This window comes from Empidonax traillii, unplaced genomic scaffold, assembly GCF_003031625.1.
Source record: "Empidonax traillii isolate 1590-97213 ecotype Southwest subspecies unplaced genomic scaffold, ASM303162v1 scaffold11:size2795301, whole genome shotgun sequence".
NCBI lineage: Eukaryota > Metazoa > Chordata > Aves > Passeriformes > Tyrannidae > Empidonax > Empidonax traillii.
Window position 1 is genome coordinate 768,387 of NW_020955204.1, and position 17,719 is coordinate 786,105.

General features: G+C 45.3%; 2 protein-coding genes across 9 annotated transcripts in view; one reads left to right on the forward strand and one right to left on the reverse strand.

The window, feature by feature from the left end:
- The first annotated feature begins 27 nt into the window (after positions 1 to 27).
- ACP2 (acid phosphatase 2, lysosomal) lies at positions 28 to 17,591 on the forward strand. 2 transcript variants are annotated; one of them, XM_027886720.1, is made up of 11 exons: positions 28 to 149; positions 236 to 331; positions 403 to 489; positions 2,772 to 2,924; positions 3,270 to 3,368; positions 3,531 to 3,620; positions 5,834 to 5,966; positions 6,042 to 6,130; positions 6,715 to 6,821; positions 7,035 to 7,210; positions 16,392 to 17,591. In XM_027886720.1, exons 1-11 carry the CDS (start codon positions 54 to 56, stop codon positions 16,424 to 16,426), a joined length of 1,161 nt encoding a protein of 386 aa, XP_027742521.1. In that variant the 5' UTR covers positions 28 to 53; the 3' UTR covers positions 16,427 to 17,591. The 2 variants fall into 2 exon arrangements, with proteins under 2 accessions (XP_027742521.1, XP_027742512.1); XM_027886711.1 differs by lacking the exon at positions 16,392 to 17,591 and adding an exon at positions 7,293 to 9,191.
- DDB2 (damage specific DNA binding protein 2) overlaps positions 9,536 to 17,719 on the reverse strand; it is a 40,928-nt gene continuing 32,744 nt past the window's right edge. For 6 of the 7 annotated variants that reach the window (XM_027886608.1, XM_027886617.1, XM_027886643.1 and 3 more), the window contains exons 5-11: positions 15,699 to 15,865; positions 14,506 to 14,605; positions 12,976 to 13,153; positions 12,180 to 12,325; positions 11,768 to 11,932; positions 11,404 to 11,449; positions 9,536 to 10,734 (exon numbers count right to left, since the gene is read on the reverse strand). In XM_027886608.1, the coding sequence (XP_027742409.1) occupies positions 10,484 to 10,734; positions 11,404 to 11,449; positions 11,768 to 11,932; positions 12,180 to 12,325; positions 12,976 to 13,153; positions 14,506 to 14,605; positions 15,699 to 15,865 (1,053 nt within the window). In that variant the 3' untranslated portion in view covers positions 9,536 to 10,483. Of the gene's footprint in view, positions 10,735 to 11,403; positions 11,450 to 11,767; positions 11,933 to 12,179; positions 12,326 to 12,975; positions 13,154 to 14,505; positions 14,606 to 15,698; positions 15,866 to 17,549; positions 17,696 to 17,719 lie in introns of all 7 variants that reach the window. The other variant, XM_027886652.1, reaches the window with a different exon arrangement.

Consider the following 17,719-nt stretch of genomic DNA (forward strand, 5'->3'; position numbering starts at 1 on the left):
CGTCCGTTCGGGCCCGCGGTCCGCCGCGCTGCGTTCCGGGCGGTGCGAGCGCCATGGCGGCCGCGCGGGGCGGCGCTGTCCTGCTGCTGCTGGCGCTGTGCCTGCGGCCGCCGCCCGCCCGCGCACGGAGCCTCCGCTTCGTGACGCTGGTGAGGGGAACGGGGGGCGCCGGGGGGGCGGCCGGGCCGGCTCAGGGTGGCCGGGCCGGGCCGGGGTGACGCGGTGCCGCCCGCAGGTGTACCGGCACGGAGACCGCTCGCCCATCAAGGCCTTCCCGCGGGACCCGTTCCAGGAGAGCGCCTGGCCCCAGGGATTCGGGCAGCTCACGCAGGTGCGGTCGGGTCGGGGCGGCGGGGCCGGGCCGGGGGCCGGGCCCGTCGGTAACGCCCGGTGCCGTTGCAGGTGGGGATGCGGCAGCAGTGGGAGCTGGGCCAGGCCCTGCGGCGGCGCTACCGCGGCTTCCTCAGCGACACGTACCGGCGGCAGGAGGTCAGTGTCGGCCCGGCGCTCGGGGGAGCGGCGCTCTCGGCTGCCCCAGGGTGCGGGTGGCTTCTTCGGGAAGGGAAACGCCGGCGCCGGGCCGCCTCTCCAAGTGTTTTCGTTCCTTAGCCCGTTCCCACCGCAGCAGGAATAAGAAGAGGGGCCCGAGCGCAGACTGTGCTGAGCCTGGCCGCGGGGCGCGGATGGGCCGTGTCTCAGCGCTGTCCTTGCTGCGGGAGCGAAGGCAAATCCGGCCAGAGCAAATCCAGCAGCTGCAGCACCGCTGAGAGACTGATAGAGCCGCCCTCTCTGAAGTCTAGGGAACAAAACAGCAGTGCTGTGTTGTAGCTGGTACTTGTTTCTCACTCGAGATTTTGGGACTTTTTTTTTTTTTTTGTCACAGTAGCTCACAAGAATGCAGCCCGTGTTGGCCCTGCCCTCCCCAGTGCACTTCAAATACAACTTCACCAGTCTGTACATATAAGCAGTAGTTACTGACCAGACATGACCCTGTCATTTGCTTCCACCTGTAAGATATTGACAGCTTCAGTCCCCTAAAGCCATTAATTTCTTTGTCTGTCACCAAATGTTGCCACACTTAATAATAGTTGAGAAACTGCTAGGTTTCTTTTGAAAAAAGTTACATAGCCCTTGGGGAACCATGTGCTGAGCACAGGGGAAAACGTGAAATATCAAAAAAAGTAAGGAAATAGAACCACCATCCGCAAGTACCCCTGCTGTTACTAAGAATTCTCATACAATTGTCTGTCTTTGTTTCTCCCCTATAGGTCTCCCCAGTAAGAACCCAGCTTGACATAGTTCAAATTATATCGCTTCTTTGACATTTGCTTCATCAACAAAACTTCCAGCATTGGCTAAAACACAGATCCTCTAACCTTCCTTTCCAAACATACTTCACTCTTATACAGCTCTTGCGAGTTGAAACTATTTTCGTTCTCTTGCTCGAGAAGGAAAAACAAACCAAGGCATGTGCAAACAAAAGCTGTTCTGCTAACCAAGCCTGAACCCCTGCTTGAGTTGAGCAACCTCCCATGTAAGAAGTGTTGCCTCTGGGTGACACCATATGACCATTTGTCACCTGACTCAGCGACAAGCTGGAGCCCTGGCAGAAGGTGCTGAAGAAAGCATGTACACCCAGGGCTTAATTGTTTTTTTACAACACTTCAAGAATTAGATCCTTATCTTTTAAAATATTACCGTTTTATTTCTTCAGAATTTACCAAGGATGAAAGCAAGCCTGTCTAATGACTGCAGGGTCATTTTTTTCAAGCCACAGTTCAGAGGTGAAAGTGGGTAGAAATTGAAGTTGGAGAAAAGACAAATTTTTTTTTTTCTTGTGACTGTTAAGTTCTGAGATACACTTCAGGTGATATTACACATATTTTTTCTTGTAAGTGTATATATTTTTTCTTATGTTTCTCCTAACATTTAAAAATATCCTTATATTTACATTGTATTTCATTCTTTGGGCTTTCTATTCTTGTTTCAGATTCAACATGCTGTTTTCTAGGACATTCTTTTATGATTTCCTGTTGATCCTCTTATTTTATCACTGGTTTCTCTCCAGTGTCCCCTTAACTGTTTTCAGTGCACAGATACCAGAATACTAAAGTTTTGCCATTTTGACCTTCTGAACATGGCTTTATTTTTCCCATTTCTCTTTATTTCTGGCTCAGATATCTCTCTTCTGAGCTCTGGAATTATAGGTCTTGGCCTCTTAATCCCAAGAGACTACAATTATCAGATAAAAAACCCCAGCTCTCCCTTTCTTTCTTCCTTTCCTAGTCAGATCATTCATCTTCGTTTCTCAGACAGAAAAACTGAGGTTGGAGAAGCCATTTTTTTTCATGGGCACAGCTGGTCATTCCTAGAACCGAGAACTGAATGCAGGAGCTTGCCTCAGCCCTGGTCTGTAAATACAGAGCATTTCCTATCTGTGCCCATTGTTATATGCATCTCTGTCTTGCTCTTCTCTGACTCGTCTTCATATTCAGACTCCTGTCTATCTGTAACCTCTGCACAGCGCACCTGGCTATCCCGCTATCCAGACCAGACCGCTCCGGTATTACACACCAAAGTGTCTTTGTGTCTGTCCTTACAGTTTCATACAGGCTGACATCAGCAGACTTGGTCACTTCAACTCCTGTTATCCTGCTGTCCTTGAGCAGCTGCAGGGCACTTGGCAATGCTCCTGGGCGAGTGTACGGTCCTGTGCCCGAGCATCGCCGCCACAGTAGCGTCATTAATGGTGCATGTCCCTGTCCTGGCAGATCTTCATCCGCAGCACAGACTGTGATCGGACACTGATGAGTGCAGAAGCCAATCTGGCAGGCCTCTATCCCCCAGAGGGACAACAGATGTTCAACCCTAACATCTCCTGGCAGCCTATCCCTGTGCACACAGTGCCTGAGTCTGAGGAAAGGGTAAGTACATCTCAAAGACATGTATTGACTACTGAAGTAGTATAGTCTCCAAAAATATTTGCTACAGCCTTGATTCAGATTGTCTTGCACTTCTCCTGGGACCTACCCTGCAGAGGTTTTTCTGTTCTCAGAACAAGATGAGAATTCAGGGGCTGTGTTCACTCAACATGTCCGGTGAAACACCCCAGCAGACCACACATGGTCTGGAGTATGTCAGCAGGAAGTACTGAGGCTGTTTATAGATGCACCTGCTAGTCAGGGTTTCATTACAATGGCACGTGTTGACTGCAAATTCTGTACTTCGGTGTTCTCGGTAACCTGCCTGCTCTTGTTGTCTCTGCCCAGCTGCTGAAGTTCCCTTTGACCCCCTGTCCGCGATATGAACAGCTGCAGACTGAAACACGGCATTCGGCAGAATACATAAATAAGACCAAAGAGAATTGGGTAAGTGATTGTTTGCATGAGATAAGGTGGTCTTAGGCTTGTAGTTAAAGTATTATCATGTCTATATAATCAGAGCTTTGAGAAGAGGGTAGAGATACCAGTGCATGTAAGACAGTACGAGATTAAAAAATTGAAGGTCTTTCTCTTTTCTCAAACCTACAGCAATTCCTGAAGATGGTGGCAAATGAGACTGGGATCCGGGATATCTCGCTCGAGAGTATATGGAGTGTGTATGACACACTGTTCTGTGAAGTAAGTTTGGCCATCATCCTACAGCCACTGCAATTTGGTCTTTAGAATTCGATGGATTTGGTAGACATTATTTTGCAAAACCCATTAAACAACTTTTCACCCTACAGTTAGAAGTAATCTTCTAATTTCAGAGTAATAACAGTTCCCACTCACTAGAGGCATGTGTTAAGAATTACCTATTTTTGCACCCTACCTCCCACTCTGTAACTTAGATATATTATCATGTCAGGAGTCAGAAAAAGTCCCACCTGCTCTTCAAAGTCATTAGAAAATGACTGCAATTTGAAATCCTTAGATCTCTCCGGACAAATCTGAGACAACTAAGGTAGAAATGAGATCTCTGCAAACAAGAGAAGCGTTACCTTTACAATTTAAGGTGGGAGCTTAAATTAGGAGTATTCCTGGTGCTACCTCTGTCACTAAATCAATTAGTTTTCTTTATGCACTTCTGTTAATGCCATCTCTAAAAGTAAACAGTGCTCTCCTACGTTAAGTGGGATTCACCCACATCTGTTTTTTGACCTTCATTATAAGGTCCCTTGTCAGAGAAAGACCTCAGAAACAAATGTTACTCTTTTACTGTCTGAGGTGATGCACCAAACTCTATATTCGCATGTATTTTTGCTGAAAGCACATCTCATGAAGGCTTAAACAAAATCAAAACTTGGGTTAGCTGTTCTGGGATAATGCAAAGGTAAAGGTCCTGTATCCAGGAGACTTAGTTACACACAACTTTCCTTGTCTATAACTGTACAGTATGATGAAGTAAATTACAGACATCTTTCACATCAAAGTAGCTAATTATGGAAGAAGCAGTAAACCCAAGCATTTTGACACTGTGTCACAATAATTCTATGGAGGTGCAAGGCTACTTCACTTCCTGGCAGTGTTATACAGTGGTATGTACTATTTTGGGAATGTAAAAAACAAATCAGCGTGGAATTGCACTTTGGTGTGTAAAGCAGCATCTTGGGTTGCTGTAGGCTAAGAATATTTCAGTCCAGAGCTGCACTGCCCTATGTGAATTTGCCCTTTGTGTCACAAACCCAGTCTCCTGTCTTGTAACAATCACAGTGAATCAGCTTTTGTTGGTAATAAAAACATCCTGTGGTCAGAGATCAAGAATTTAAAATCTTAAAGAGTCACTTAATGAGCTTGCAAATGGCCCGAAAGGCCAGCTGAAAACCACTATCGTCCCCAAGAACTTGGAGAATAGCTCACTGTCCCAAAGCAAACAATGTTTTTAAGGAAGGGGAATTTCAGAACTATACCCTCAAGCTGATCGGTCTCTTCAGCTATGTTGGTTTTCATCCTTTTTTCTCAGTTATGCAAACTGTGCCCTGAAGTGAAGGATTGTTTTTCTCACCTGAGCTACTAGATTCATTCTGCTGTCTGGCTGGAGACAATAAAAAAGTCGAAGAAATTGCTGAACTTACCAGCTATTTATTCTCTTTGTAAATTAATGAAGAACTAACTAAATATCTTAATTGCTGATGGGAATTTCTTTGAACCGCTCAGACAGAAAGGGCCCTTAAGGATATTCAGCCTCATCTTCTGGCAGTCTAATGGGATATGTAACAGAAAATTGTTCCAAGTAGTGCTGGGAAACCACAACTGCTGTTTGTCTGCCATTATAACTAATCCTTTCTTGTAATGGGTTGGCTGCAAAGCAAGTTCTTCTCTTGCTTCCCAACTTTCTGGCTTCTGGGGTTTGAGTACAGGGCTTTATCGGTGGTGCATCCCATTGTTATGGCCGCAGAGCACTTCCTAACTTTCTCCAATGCCCTTCAGTGGCCCTCAGAACCTTCAAGGAAACCACTGCAGGTACACCAGAAACTCCGAGTTGGTGTTCACTCACTTATCTTTTTTCTCCCTCTTTGACCGCATGCCATCTGCAGGGCAGAATGAGCCACATGTAAAGTTAATGCCCTATGATTATTGTACCAGTGTTACAACATAACCCTGCAGCTTCTAGATTGTAAACTTTATGCTTCTCATTATTAGTTTCTGAAACAACATTAAAACCCACATATATTCTTTGTATGCAGCACAGCAGTGTGAGGTCAGAAGCATAAATAGGAAAGGGGCATATTGCATATTTAAGAGTATAGGAAATCAGTAGCTGTATGGGCAGGTGTCCAGACACCCTCCCATTCTTTGAGTAATGTGCGGTCCGTGCTACCTGCAGATGAGTATTCTGTTTCTCTTTCTAGCAAGCCCACAAAATGGATTTGCCTGTATGGGTGACACCAGATGTCATGACGCAGTTGAAGCAACTGAAAGACTTTGGTTTTGAATTTCTGTTTGGGATCCACAATCGGGTAGAAAAAGCTCGTCTGCAAGGCGGTGAGTGCACCAGGGAGGGAGCCTTGTGCTGCTCTGTCTGGCTTTTGCCTCTTACCAGCTGTTCTCTTTCCTCAGGGGTCCTGCTGGATCACATACGGAAAAACTTAACCAAAGCAGCAAATGTTTCTGCCCATCAGAACCTGAAACTACTTGCCTATTCAGCGGTAAGTCAGAGCTAGGGTGCTAGTTTATAGCCATCTCGTCCTGCTCCACAGGGGATTGGGGCTTGGTGATAGTTTTAACCCTTTCTAGCTTCTCTACAGCCTATGCAGTGATCAGGACATGCATCTTTGCCTCTGGCTAGGTGTGAGGTGCAGTGTCTGGCATCATTCTTCTGGGGCCTCTGATTAAAACTCCCAGTGTGGGCTTTGTGCCTTTTAGCTCAGGCTCATGGCAGACTGCTGTATTTACTTAGTAGATGGGTAGATGCTACTGTAGTGTGATGTTTCAGAAGCGCAGATACAGTCATCTCCCCTTTCTAGCAGCCCACTGATTGGAAAGTCAAACATCTCTCCCAAACTGCTCCCTAGAAATTAATTCTTAAAAAAAACAATGCAGAATATATATGGCAGTGTTTCACTTCCTCCCTTTCCCCCTCTGTCACAGATCACTGTTCTGGCAGTACAGTTCCTCTCCCTTTCTCTAGATGGAAGTTGCAAAGGTGACATCCCTTCAGCGCTGGTACGGTCTGAGCTGCCCTGCCACATCCATAAGGGTGACTGATTTGGTTTTTTTCCCTCTTTTTCAGCATGACACCACACTTGTGGCACTGCAGATGGCTCTAGATGTCTACAACAAGATCCAAGCACCATACGCCTCATGTCATTTATTTGAACTGTACCAAGAGGATGATGGGTGAGGACTGCTCTGATTTCACCTCCAGGGTTAAATACCTAGGCCAGGCTCCACCGTAGGGGCATGCAGTCTTGCTCCTAGTGGCAGACTCTCATGAGGAAAATTTATGAGAGTAAAGGAAAGGGTGTGCACACTGAGTTTTTGGGAAGGGATGACAAGCTAGAGAAAAAAAAAAAAAAGATGAAAAAACATCTTCCTGTGTTTTGTTTTCAGTAACTTCTCCGTGGAGATGTTTTACCGGAATGAGAGTGGGAAGGAACCTTTCCCTCTGACAATCCCTGGCTGTGAGCATAAATGCCCACTGCAAAGATTCTTGCAACTCACAGATCCTATTGTTCCCCAGGACTGGGAGCAAGAATGCAAGGTAGCCAGCAGCATCCACGACACAGGTGAGCCCAGGCTGCACCAGAGTGTGGCAGAAGGGGAAAGCTTGGACAATAGCATGCTGACCACTTGTTTTCTCCCTTGCAGAACTGTTTGTGGGTTTGGCTGTGTGTGGATCCATTCTCCTTCTCCTTATAATCCTCCTCCTGACTGTACTCTTTCGCATACAGTCTCAGCCCCCCGGCTACCGGCATGTTTCCAATGAGGGAGAAGAGCAGGCCTGACAGTCGCTTCAACTCCTTCCCCAGCGGTAGTGGGGAGCTGTGTTGCCCCTAAGGATGATTGGGCACCTTCATTTACTGAGCCACCTTCTATTTTGGCTTTTGCTTCCCAGAACGAAGCTGGACTTGATTTTTGGATGCTTTCTAAAGGTGACATCCCAGAGAAAAAGGACTAAGCTACTCTAGTGGAAGTAACACCTTAAGTTTTAAGCCAGTATACTGTGTGGTGCCCCTGGTCCTCATACAGCTTACCTAGTCTGGGATTCCCAACATGGCCAGTTCAAGTTTTCCTCCTTTCAGCTGACTGTAAATGTTACCACTCATCATGACTCTGGCAAAGAAGCCTGGGCCTCCAGCAGCTGCCACATCCAGTTGCATTTCTCTTCAGGGTCAACCTGTTTTGAGTGCTTTTCCCTCACACCATAGTGCTGCTGATGGTGGGAAGGCTGGGCTTGGAGCTCACCAGCGATGCACCAAGGTTCATCTACTGTCCACGCAGAGGGAACTGCTGCAAATGATGGGAGACAGTGGAAGTGTTTCCTGAGGTTGCTGCCAAGTGGCTGCTGCCAAGTAGTTGCTGCTGGCAACTGGTCTTTTTTTCCCTCCTCGCCCTGTTGCTCAAGAGAGGACTGGCCAGAAATCAGGGCAAGATTGAAAACCTGGCAGTAGTTTCTAGGATTCAGCTCAGAGTAGAATCATAGAACCCAAAGCTCTAAGAGCTTCATGAGAGAGAGCAATTCCTGCAACTATAGCAAACCCACACTCCATTTCTTGAGCAGTATTGGCTTAAGAAAGGAAAGTCCCTATAGATGGGAAACCTGGGTTCTGTCTAATGATCCAAAATTTGAATTTTACTTCCCATCTCTGAATTTCAAGTACCTATGAAAGTATCCAGTACTGCAGGCAGTCCACATTTCAGCCCAAGGAATATGCTTTATTAGCAGAATGTTTTTATGCTGCAATTAAGAGATGTAGCAGAGCTGTTTACCTAAGACTAGATTAAATGCCAAGTTCTATAGTTTTTCTTCCTGTCTTCCCTACTGGATGGAAAACAATCAATCAAAAAAATCCCATTAAGGATCAGAGTTGGCAGGTGACTGGACTCCTTTATTTGCCACACTTCAGCATTTTGTCCAAAGCGTGATTCTTTCTCTCCTGGCTGGCCTTTCGGTGACTGCAGCTGCTGCAGGGACTTTCACGCCAAGTGCTCACTACCTGCCTTGTAGCTTTTGGCAAAAAATGAGACTGCGGCAGGCACTAGAAGCACAGGCTCTTCACATGGTGATGCTGCACATTCACTTCCCACTTTTACTTCCCTTTCTGTTGCAATTCCCTTCCCCTCTTGGCGGCAGAAGCCAGTCCTTAGGTTATAGACATTTCCTTTTCTTGCCCTAAGGGGTACCATGGGGACTTTTACCCACACCATAATCAGCATCTGCCACCATGGGAACTCTAAATCAGCAGAAGTAGCTTGCTGTTCTCAGCATCTTCCTCACCTTTTTGTCCGCTGAAGATATAAACTTGGTCTCCTGCACAGCAAGACACTCATAAAAAAAAGAAAAGTTCCTGCCTGTGAGAACAGGCACAAGAAAGGGGTAATAGAAAGTGCATTTCAGAGGACCAGACCTGTTATTTTTAAAGGCACCAAATTTTGCACACACAAAGGAAACGTTTCTATGATGATTTAGACATTTTGACTGTGAATGACTTTCTGTAATTGTTCTGATACATTTCATTATTAAAATCAAATTCGCACTGAACTCTACTCCTTTTCTTCTCTAAGAGTTCGTGGGGCTAGTGCCAGTGTGCTCAGTGTTGGAAAACAGGCAGAACTTACTGCAGCATATCCTCTCCCAGAGGAATTCCATGTTTCACAATCCCACATATAAGACAGGGAGAATCAAGATAAGCTATTTTGGACTGCAGCAACTATGCGAAGATAGAGCTGATAATGCATCCTGCCTGCCCTACTTGAAGGGGTCCATTGCAGACCCAGTACTATGACTGGTACTTCCACCACTGTTCTAGGTCTCGCAGCCCTCTTGCAGAAAGGTCTCAAACTTCTTCTCCCCTACAAAAGCAGTTCAGCAGAATACTCAAGGCACCCACTCTGTATCAAAGAATTTTAGTTTAGTACAAAACTTTATTAATACTGCAAAACTATAAAAGTGAACATGGAGAATCTGCGCAGGCCTGGAGCCCATCCCATCCATCAGCCTCTGGGACAGCAGCAAGGCCGTGGGCAGCCTTGTAAACAAATTAGAAAAAGCAAAACTTTAGACTTTACAACAGTCTTGAGATTTGGCTCTGAGCAGGTGTTTGGAAGAAATTCCTCATTTCTGCTTTATAACACTTATATCAAACATTCTGAAGCACCTGGGTGAAAAAAATTACCTAATTGGTGGCAAGAAAGAACTCTGAAAATAGAAACTACGGAATCGTTAGGCCCAGCTCCATACTGCCCTTGCATCCCATGAGGCAGGTAGACACCTCTGGCATCATGATGTTTTTTGTGGTCCAGTTAAATAGCTGCAAGCACAGAACAGGCTAAGCCTGAGGTTTTGACAAACATTTTCCAAGAAGCTTGCATGTGGAAGAGCTTGGTGTTTCCTAGGCTACCCGAGCTATCCCTCACCTCAGCCTTGCAAACATTCTACCTTTTCAGGATGTTAATCCTGTTAGCATATGGTTTCTCAACTCGGTTGGACTAGAACAGGCTGAGGACCCAACCATGAGCTGCTCTACAGCAGACTACAGGAAATGGTAACCTCTGACAAGTGATGACAAGCAGATATGGCAGATTGGAAGCAGTAACTTCAGCAGGATTTGAGAACATCTTGGAAATTTTCTTAGTGCCTCAGAAAATAAGTGGTAACTCCATTTGCAGGAGGAACCAAGTACTGACACAACTTTCTAGAAGGGGAAGCCGAGAGGATTAGGGAACCAAGATCCGATCCAGGGAGGAGGGACAAAGTCTAATGCCCTGTACAGCTTATACTGCCCATTGGCAAGAACTGAGTTTGTACCCTGGGATTCAGAAAGGATCAAAATACTAAATCACTTCTCTAGATCCTTCCCTTTTCGCTTTCTTCCCTTGGATTTAGAATCACTGTTTTTTGTTCTTGTCTCCTCCAGCTCCCAAGACAATAACTTAGCTTTGAGTTTGCTTGTGCCAGGGTTCGCCTGCCTCTGCCCTCCACGTCTGGATGAACTCCAGCTTCCAATCCCCTGTTCTGTCATGGCTTTCAAAAGATGTTCTTGCTTCTTGGCCACCATCTCCTCCCGGCTCCAAATCAGAATATTAAAGCCTGAGAAGAAAAATTAAACGCTGTACATTAGAAATTCAACATCAAACACAATACCTTAGGTTATGTCACTTAAAAGTCAGAAATTCAAAGGGATTTGTCTGTTCTAAGGTATTTCCAAGGTATAAAGGATGCAAAAATAGTTATTACAGGTACTATTTTCACATAGCCATGGAAATCTGATCTAACTAAGAAATAAAAGTAATTTCTAATCTAATCTGTCACAAGTCTAAGACCTTAATCTATAGCCAGCTACCTTGTTATTAAGCCTGCAAAAAAAACTAATCTTGGCTCTGCAGCCTAGGAAATGAGATAAATTAAATGAAGGGAAAGGGTACACCCTAGCAGAAAAAGGCTCCATTGTTTTCTTCTGCTGTATCATGGCCAGCAGGTGGCAGTGGCTCCCTGCTGCCAGGAGGTTTCCCGCTCCTCTGGACTTGATATTCTCAGGAATGTTTCACATGAGATGACCTGTTTTCCAAGTGCAAAGGTGTAAGACTGAAAAGAAAGTCCTAATCTATTTTTCAAATGTAGGAATTTATAGATGACTACTAACCAGTGGGATTTGGGAAACCCCCTCTCACAACTTGCTTTAGCATACGAGTAACAAGGCAACCCTTTTCTGGGACTGGAATCCACCCATGCTTAGTACTGTGGGTTCTCTTTACTTACCCGTGCCAGAAGCCAGTGTGTCTCCCATAGGGTTAAATTTATTGAGCTGAAAATGAAAACACAGTCACAGTCTGTAAGAGCATCACTGCTTATGTAACAGTCATAAGAGCACCACAGCTTATATAACAGCAACAAACCATCTGGAAAACCCAGTGTTCCCTAGGAGCATCACAAAACCCCCACAGATGATCATGGACTAGCCCTGCTTGAGTCAGCAGCTCTAGCTGGCAGCCATATCGCATGACAGCATGAGTCTATCACAAGTAAAGAGGATATTGTTCTCGTCACTAACCCACACCTCTTTCCCAGAGATACAGCTGTGTTCCGTACACAGCCACCCTTTTAGCTGCAGTGCTCAACTCACCGAGATGATACCACAAGCATTTGGATCATGGAGCTGGCAAACCATCTCTCCGGTGTTTCCGTCGAATACATCAACAGTTCGTAGCTCATCCATTGTGTACTCTGGGAACTTGGGGTCTGGGTAGCGACCTACGACAATGAGGTCATAGCGAGGATGCCATGTGGCCTAGTCAAAGAGCAGAGTGATGGAGAGCTTAGAGAAAGGGACAGAGCTCAGCACTGACACCAGACAACTGACACTGAGCAACACCGTATACATCCCACCCACAGCTTGAGGAACAATGCTCCATTGGAAGTTGCAGCAGTGTAAATATCCACCCACAAATGTAGTATCTTGACCAGTAATCAGATCATTTCTGATTTACAGCTGGATGCTACTACCGAGCGTGATGCTCCTCTGAGACTTAACTCACCTTAATAGGTGTGAGGTGCTGAAAATGCCTATGTGGATGTGGAATCAGATGCTGTGGCTTGGTCCAGTCTGAAGATGAGTAAACCCTGATCTCATTGCGCTGGTCTGTGCTCAGAAGCTTTGCACCATCTGTTGGGCTGAAGTAAGCTAGGAGAGGGGGACAGTAAGGCAAATTAAAAGGCACAGTGTTGTGATTGATACCAAACAGAAAAGTCACATTTCTCTGAAAATCCATTGCTACTTCTTTAATAGGGACTTGATATGTCTGTCTGTCAACAAACAAGGCTTTACCTGTCTCAAACAAACTCAAGCCTCTTACATACAGTAAGTTGAAACCTACAGTGCAGAGTTACCTAAGAATCATTAGTCTCCTTTCAGAATCACAGAAGGAGACACAGCGAAGAAAGAAACATGCTCATCCAAATGAAAAGAAGTGGAATAATGAGACAATCATCTGCAGTTTGGACTTCCATGAACTGGTAAAGTTGCACCCAAGAAACAGTCCTATGCTCTGCTTTCGTCAAAGGATTGCTCCAATATCAGTTTTCTAATCTCAGCCACTGTCGATGCTTCCAAACTCACATCTCAAGGTACAGTGCCACAGTTTGTATGTCACGGCTTAAGAACGTGCTGCAGCTGCCCTATCCACCTCCCTGCCTCTGGCCACACATTCCCAATGCCTTCCTCCCAGTGCAACTTGGAATCTGAGTAAAACCTCACATTGCCACCACAATAAAAGGGGAGCTGAGTGGACTCTCTGCAGACATCCATGCAATGAAATCCTTATCTCAACTTACCTGCATTGACAGGTTTCTCATGAGGAAGCACATGAAGAAAGCTCATTTTGTTTTTGATGTTTCTGAGGTCCCAGATTTTAACTGTCTGATCCACAGATGCTGTGGCCAACAGCCACTCACATCGGGAGTTGAACTCTACATGAGTCACTTTCTTCTTGTGCAATTTCAGCTTCCAAATCTGCAGCAAACAGAAAATCATACAGAAAAAAAAATGACCAAGGTCTGGAATAAAGAAATGGAATAATCTACTACTACAGGGTAAAAAGGTCTCACATTTACAGAGTAACTAAACTTCTAAAATACACCAAGAGTTTGTCCACTGGAAATAAAAAAGGAAAAGAATGACCTTGGGAAATAACTGTTTAATTCTAGGAGAAGTGTGATCCACCAATTTATTACAGATATGAGAAAGAAAGATGCAATCCCTGGTTCATGGAAGGAAGTATTAGTGCCACTGTAAAAAGCAAGATCACATCTGGAAGACTTTAGGCAGTGCCACTTGCAGTAAGATTAAAACAAAATGGAACAGGTACAGAGAATGTGCTGCCAAGATAACAAGAGGAAGCGCCTACTCTGTGTGGAAGACCAAAGAACCTTGCTTTGTTTATCTTAGTAAAAATGGTGAGAGGAGATATAATTGGCTTCTAGAAACATATTAGCAAAGAAACATGAGTGTAGGTCAAATATTTCAGCTAAAAACAAATAAATATAAACTGGCCATGAATAAATTTCTGTGCAATGCCAGATTATTTTTAATCAAAAGGCTGAAGCTGACCCATACTCCCTAAAATAATGGGTATCTCCCAAGTGCAAAAAAGACTGTCACATTCTTTCAGGAAAAAAAAAAAAAAAAAAAAAGGAAAGTAAGCAACTAACCTTGAATAAGGACAAATAATGTGGAGCACTCCTGACTCTGCCCACTAATTTACACAACTACCTTGTGTAGTAGGGTGGCAAACTTTTACAGATGTTACCCTTACAGGCAGGAGAGATGGCAATGCCAGTCTGACAGTACAGCAGGCTCTTGAAGCAGGGTCCACTCCAACTCTTCTCTCCTGTTTCTGTACCGCTTCAGCCTGTCTCCGCCTGCCCTCTTGTGTCTAATGGCAGGAGTGTGATTTCCATCCCTACGTTCACTGCTTTAGGGCTGTGTGCCTACCCCTAGGTCATGGAAGGATGTACATCAAAGCAGTATCTCCCAAACGATTCCCATCAGTACAATAGGTTTCTGGAAGCATGAAGGTTGTTGGCACAGGGTGCTCACATTTTTCCACTACCCTATAATTACTCTGGCCAGTAGCAAATATCTTAAGTAAGGGACAGCACAAGACACAGTCCCTGTTTGGGATTTATTGCCATTACACTCAACAGTGTGAAAATGTCTAATGGATTGCACAAGTGGAGGACTTCACACTACCCAGACAATGGGTGGACTCATCTCCTGAGCTGCTTGCTCCTCTTTTCGGGGTCCCTGTAGTGTAGGAAAGCACATGAAGATTCCCTTAGAGATGACGCTGCATGGATACGAACCTCTTCACCAGAAGTGCTGAGCAGGACCACGTTGCCCACATTATCACCTGTCACCACTGCACGGCTGCTTGCAGAAACATCCACACTGCAGTACCAGCAGCTAGAGGGAAAGACACAAAATCAGTGCTCCTCCCACAGGAAAGTGAAGGTAGTGGTGCTCTGGTTCACATCTCATCCCTGACAAGGGAGACTGCAACAGATTGTAACTGCAATCTCCTGCCCAATGGTGTGGGCCTGAGTATCAGGAAGGACAGTTTATCTGCAATGCTTTCTGTTGGGAACCGAATATGAAATAACTTCCTAGTCATTTTCAAAGTCCTCACTAGATGGAGCGTAACCATATTGGGACAGTGAAACATAATAGAGGCTGAAGAGCCACTTGGTGCCTGGATGTGAACATACCTCGGGAAAGATCAGAACACCCTTGGGACAACAACAAATGTGCAGAAACAGCTTTAAAATTACATTTTCCACAAAACACTGAAACAGCGTAAAAACAAAAGCTTTGTACTGAAAAGTTGCACATCAAACTGTCTCAACTTCATGCTCCAGGAAACAAAACTGAATAGAAACTTATCTGATAAAGACGTAGGTCTTAACCCCAGCTCTGCTGGGAAGGGAAGGGCAGTGAGAATAAAGCTGGGATCCTTTGGGAACTTGTTGTGAAAACTTTACTTGCAAGATAAATTATTCTAAGAATTCAAGGCCATGGAAATGAACATTGTGAGCCTGAAGTCTCCAGAAGAGCCACAGGGTAAACTCAATAACCTGAAAGATGGCACAGGAATGTTTTGTGGCTTTCCTATGCTACCTGAGCTGCTACAGACAAAACAGACCAGTGACAACAATGAAGAGGAGGAAGTTACCCTGCTCTTCTCACCTCACATTTTATAAAGTGAAAAAGCTGTCAATATCTGCAAGATACAAGATGGCATCACCAGAAAGCAACACCAGAAGATGCAGGCAGCACGTTCAGCTACTGTATAAGTGTAAGTGCCCTGTGCTGTCTTGCCTGTCACTGCCCTGCAGTGCTAGGTCAGGACCAGGACCCTGTCTCCAAGCTCCCTCAAGGGACTAATTCAGACCAAGAGTCTCCTAACACCGGCAAAGATGAAGATGTTAGAGATCTGAAGAAGCAGTGCAGCATTAACCCCAAGGAACAGAGATTCAACCTTGCAGTGCCCTCTTCTCACCAAACATTATGGTGCTCGTGGCCACAGTCCGGGGCACGAGAGATCACCTGCACCGCTCTGCTCTCAAGGTCCTGCAGACTTAGGGTGCCATCACCCGATGCCACATAAAGCTTCACTGCCTCATAAGGACTGAACTTGATGTCTCCAAGAGAATCTCCAGCCCCTTTCTGAAATACACACAAAGCCAAGAGGCATCAAGGTTAGAGTGGAAGACAAAATCTTAATACAACAGTCAGCTCCTGGAACACACTGCCCGTTTCCCTAGGTACAAGCACTGCTTTCAGGCAGAGAACATAGGTAAGAACTTTTTTTCTAACTTGTTTCCAATCTGGTTACATACATTCTGAGCCTTTTAAGTTCACCCTCATCACGCTGGGCTGCAAACCTCATTAGCAGCACTGCTGCTTCTGTTACAGGGATAGGACTAATCTTCAGTGAACCACCTGGCTTAAACCAGGCTTAGAAGATCACAAGCAAAACCAGCACCGTCCCATGCATAAACCACAAAAAAGTCTCATGACAGCATAGCCTCAAGCTTTTCTTAGAGAGACTTCATCACTAGTTACCTACAGGCTGTATCTGGTCTTTCTCAAGGTACCAACAGGCAGGATGAGACTGTTGCAATGAGAAATCTTACTGCTAACCCTGTGGCACAGGAATCTTGTGTTATGTCATACTGTTGTTTTCCTCCAGCCTGTCTGTTGAGGAAACTTGGAAACCCTACATAACGACAGAAAAGAATACTAGCTGGGATTCCCCAAACTCTTTGATACTCAAGTACACTCCATCTGCTGCTCAAAGAACAACTATTTTCAGGTCTCACTCTAAATACTAGACTTCAAGAAGCCAGTGAATATTAAAAATAGGCCCACCTATAAAACCTGCCTGTCCTCACAGCAATGGAAGGAGATGGCATGCCCTTTCAAATCCAGGCATCATTACTGCGACAGGCATCCCACTGGGATCCTTGTGTCCCAGGACCCAGTTTATGTCTCCTTGCTCATCTGGCCAGTCCTCCCAGCACTGGATTCACCTTCTGTGCTATTACAAGGTTGCAGGTGAACAGCCAATTTGGAAAACGACCACAAAAGCTGCCACCCAGAAAGAATCACTTGGGGAAAAGTAATGCAGAAGCTAACCCAAATTCTCTCACTTACCTTTAAGCACTGAAAGGAAGTAACTAATTGGAGAGCTGAGGCTTCCTCATGAGTCCACAAAAAAAGCAACAGTTTGAGAAGGTAATTCTTAGAGCTGCCTCTAACAATTCATCTCCTCTTTGCACTCATTACTGAAGGAGCCCAGACTCTTAATTCTGGTATTCTGGGTAAGCACCAAAAGCTAGGTGGAATGAATTGGCATGATCCTTACAGCATGCACTGCTTGAAGTCAGTGGCATTAGTGGAGAAGCATTGACAGAACTATGAATTGTCATATAAAAAACCACCTGACAACAAGCAGCACTGCTAACAGGTGAAGAGGTTAGAAGATCCCTAGAGCATGAGTTTTGGGAAGTTTTAAGAACAGAGGGCTGAGGATATCCACTGGCACCCCCACTCTCTCGTGTACAACAGGAAGTAAGCAGCATCAAAGAGTCCCTCCCCTTCGGTGAAGAAAAGCTCTCTCCTACCCACTACCCCATTTCAGGGAAAAATAAAAAGAATGAGCCTCCCTGAAATTCAGAGAACAGAAGACATGTATATGGGGAAGAGGAAGCCCAGCTCTCATATATTCAAGACAAACATCTCTCTCTCTCTCTCTCTCTCTCTCTTTCTCTCTCTCTCTCTCTCTCTCTCTCTCTGTAGTGCTCCTGCCAGCAGGACACAGAGGCCCAAAGCATTACTGTATTCTTACTCCCAGTCCTCGGTGCTGGTGAAGACCCGGACAGTATTGCCATTAAAATCCTGCAGGGTGGTAGTGCCGGCAACTGATGAAGTGTACAGCTGACTAGGGTTAAAAGGGTTAAACTTCATTCCTGTGATGGCCCCTCCAGCTCCCATCTACAAGGAAGGGGATGAACAAAA